Source organism: Notothenia rossii (genome assembly GCF_949606895.1).
Source record: "Notothenia rossii genome assembly, chromosome: 4".
NCBI lineage: Eukaryota > Metazoa > Chordata > Actinopteri > Perciformes > Nototheniidae > Notothenia > Notothenia rossii.
Genome location: NC_136902.1, coordinates 67,361,361 through 67,364,989, shown reverse-complemented (window position 1 = coordinate 67,364,989; position 3,629 = coordinate 67,361,361). Strand labels below are relative to the sequence as shown.

At 40.5% G+C, this 3,629-nt stretch overlaps 1 protein-coding gene across 1 annotated transcript in view; it reads right to left on the bottom strand.

Moving 5' to 3' along the window:
• Window positions 1-2,241: 2,241 nt before the first annotated feature.
• Window positions 2,242-3,629, bottom strand: part of LOC307034884 (leucine-rich repeat-containing protein 75A-like) — a gene marked incomplete at its 3' end in the record, with an annotated part of 44,415 nt that continues 43,027 nt past the window's right edge. The window contains exon 4 of the mRNA XM_079673810.1: window positions 2,242-2,245. Within this exon, the coding sequence (XP_079529936.1) occupies window positions 2,242-2,245 (4 nt within the window). The remainder of the gene's footprint in view (window positions 2,246-3,629) is intronic.

The following is a 3,629-nucleotide window of genomic DNA, read 5'->3' as shown; positions in this document are numbered from 1 at the left end:
TCCGGGGCTTTTCAGAAAACATCCGGGGCTTGAGCCCAAGTAGCCACCCCCTAGCGCCGCCACTGTTTCCCACCCCTGGTTTAGAGCATGAAACTTTGGATTCAAGATGGCTAAACCATCCCTGGTAAAGGCAAGAGCTGGACGAGAGAGAAAGCAGCAGAAGAAGAGAGAGAGGAAGTAAATGTCAGGATCTTAGTTTTTGTGTTTATAGTTCCCGATTTTATTTTGACATTTATTTTCTCTGTGTGTCTTAATTACTGTGTTTCCCCCTTGTGCCTGATTGTCTTATTGTGTCCACCTGCTGCCCCTTGTTTCAACAGCTGTGTCTTGTCCTGTGTATTTAGTCTTGTATTCCCTAGTGTTCTCTGTCAGTTTGTCGCCATTGTTTCCCTGGTTTTGGCTCCTGGATTTTTGTCTGTATTCTGTAAATCCGTCGTACTGAGCTTTTTATTTGATAAAGCTCACTTTTCTTTTTTACTTTTATACCCCAATCTCTTCATTCTGTGTCCTGATTTCCTCCTGCTCCTGACAACTATGGACTCTGGCAGTGTTTAAAGACTGGTTAGTAGGAAAGTAAATATGAACAGACTTGGACAGTTAGAGAAAACCTAGATCAGTGCTGCCGCAGTTCAAGCTGTTTGGTACGTAGATGAACAGACTATTTATTCTTCGAGAAACCAACATGATTATCTTTCAACAGTATTGTGAGTCAAGTCGTAGGTTGAATGTAAGCGTATAATAGAATGTAAGCGAATGTAAACGTATAATAAGTGGGATAATGTGCAGCTGCTCACAACGTCGGTGTTCTTTTTCAATAATTACCAACTTGCTGCACATTATCCCTTACAAACTGTATATGATCCTTGCTTTGAAGCACTTAAGGCTGTATGTGTTTTTGACTTTGATTCTCAGGAAAAAATTCAGATCAGATTCCTGCTGGGTCTGCAGCCCCATCTTAGTGCAATTTACCTGCAGTAATTGAAGACCTGAATCTGGGAGTTTGTTAGAATGGAGGCCCTTTTTTCTGTACAGAAACATCCTTTACTCCGGTAGAGGCAGAAGTAATTGGCTTGGATATATGTCTGTGTGTGTCTGTGTGTGTAGAGAGCATTATTGGCATGTGTTCCATGCTAAAACATGATTCAATCTCATCCAACGTGCTGATAATAAATAAATAAAGCCTGTCTCTTATATATATCCTTTATTTCACCAGGTAAAAGACTCATTGAGATTAAAATCTCTTTTCCAAGAGTGACCTGGCCAAGAAGGGCAGCATGTACGAAGTTACAACAGATAAAACACAGACATGGCAGGCAGACAAATACAGCTCTAAAACACAAATAAAATGGCACATTAGCCAGTCAATATGCGAAGTAAAACAAACTATTAAAAATCATTCAAAGCTGGCAAAATTTAAAACGATTTTAGGATATACGAGCACTCACATCTACCAATGGTGTCGTGCTCTCTGTCCTTTAGGATGGACCTGAATTCCCCCATAGTGATTACACCAGAGAGTTTCAGCTCCTTCTGTACATTGTTCCAAGCTGTGGGGGAAGCATATTTAAAAGCTGTTTTACCCAGTTTTGTTCTCGCTGTAGGAATCAGCATCTGAATAAAACCTTGTGAGCGCAGGCCATATAGACTTTCTCTTTGACACATATATGTGCAAATGTAGGAGGGAACCAACCCAAGCAGAGATTTATAAATAAAACCCAACCAATGGGAAAGTCTGCGAGCAGACAAAGATGGCCAATTAGCAGCAGCATATAAAGTGCAATGGTGTACTCGATATCCACATCCAGTAATAAATCGTAAGGCACAATGGTACACAGTATCCAAGCTCTTTAGGCACTGGTCAGAGGCATTCATCTATAGCAGGTCACCATAATCTAATACAGGTAAAAACGTAGCAGATATCAAATGTTAATCACTCTGACTGGAGTTCATGACAGCCTGAAGTGCAGACTGCAGCTCTGTTGATTTAATCTCGTCCACCACTCCAGAATTACTGAAGAATAAGAAACCTAATTTCCATTTCTATCTCCAGCTATCGTTTAATGTGATTATAGGTGATGCCTGGCTCTATCAGGGCATTTCTTTGCTTGTTATTTATTTTCAAAACAAAAGCGTCCTATCATTTGTTGACTGTGAAGGCACTCACACAAACACTCAGTAGGGATCAAATCGTATAGCCACATTAAATTGTTGTTTTTCCATCTCTACACTCGCATTCGTCTGCTAGCTGTTTGAAGAGGAGGTGACACAGGGTGTACTAACATCGGAGAAGGAGAGATTTCTATTTTCTCCGTTCACACAGCAGTGGGCTCCTCTCTCCCTGTCCCCTGCTAGTGTAATTTGTCTCCCATCTGCTCCTACCAGGAGGCATTTTATAGGTTTAGGTTTTGCAGCATCACAGTGAGCAGGTTCACAGCAAATCCAAGTGCAGCAAAGTGATCGTTAAAAAAATGGAACACAGACAGGGTGAGCCGATCCCGACGCAATTGAAAAAGTATCATATTGCTTTCGCTAAGAAACACATTTTCCGTTCCACCAACTGCGATGACAACCATGTCATAAATAAATGACTGCCGCACTGATTGAGATGTTTGCCTTGTAAATTGTTTTTTTTCTTTTCCAATTACCCAGTCTTCAAGCTCTGCCAGAGCCCATACTGTGTCTGTCTTCTTCTGTTCTCACTAAATTTGTTTCTTCAACCTCTTTCCTTCTCTTGCGCTCTTTATGTTTATAATAAGTCATCATGAATCGAAAGTGTCATGCTTTCCACAAATATAAAATAAAAAGTCTAAAAGTATTCCACTGTGTTTCTGACAGAGGACTGAATTGAGAATTGTGCAAGATGTGTTTGAGTCTTGACTATGGATGCCAATGTGTATATTTTGTAAATATGTACCATGTAATTACTGATGCAGTGGATTATGGTTGATATTTTTAAAGGGAGCATATCATTATTAACTAACTTTGTAACTTTGACACGGCTTGTGAACATACATAAGGATATCTGGAGGGCCTACCGACCCACTCAGTTGGAGTATATCTTTACTCCCAGCAGCTCAGGAAGAAAGCCCTCAGGATTACAAAAGACCCCCAACCCCACAGCCACAAACTGTTCTGTCTGCTGCCGTCTGGCAGGCGGTACCGCAGCATCAAGACTAAAACCACCAGACTCAGGGACAGCTTCATCCCACAGGCCATAGACTATTAAACACCTGAACTTAGAAACAACATCCATAACATTCATGTGGCTGCTACTTAGAAATTATTTATCTAATATATCATATTCCAATCAATTGTATATAGACTCTTATTGCACTATTTCACTATTTTCTTTTTGTATTTACTATTTTTCTGTTTTATTGTGTTGCACTGTTGGAGGAGCCTGTGACCTCAGGTTGTCATGGTCATAACTACACTGTAGCTATGTTCGTATGACCAATAAAAGCTTGAACCTTGAACCTATCTGCAATTCTAGGAGCCATTCAGAACTGTCTCCCCTTCCAATGTCACATCTAGGCTGTTTGAGTTATTTTTTTTCTGTTGTCACGGTGGCATGACATGACAATTTGACCGATTGTAGGAACGACAGAGAGGGTCTTACTGATCTGACT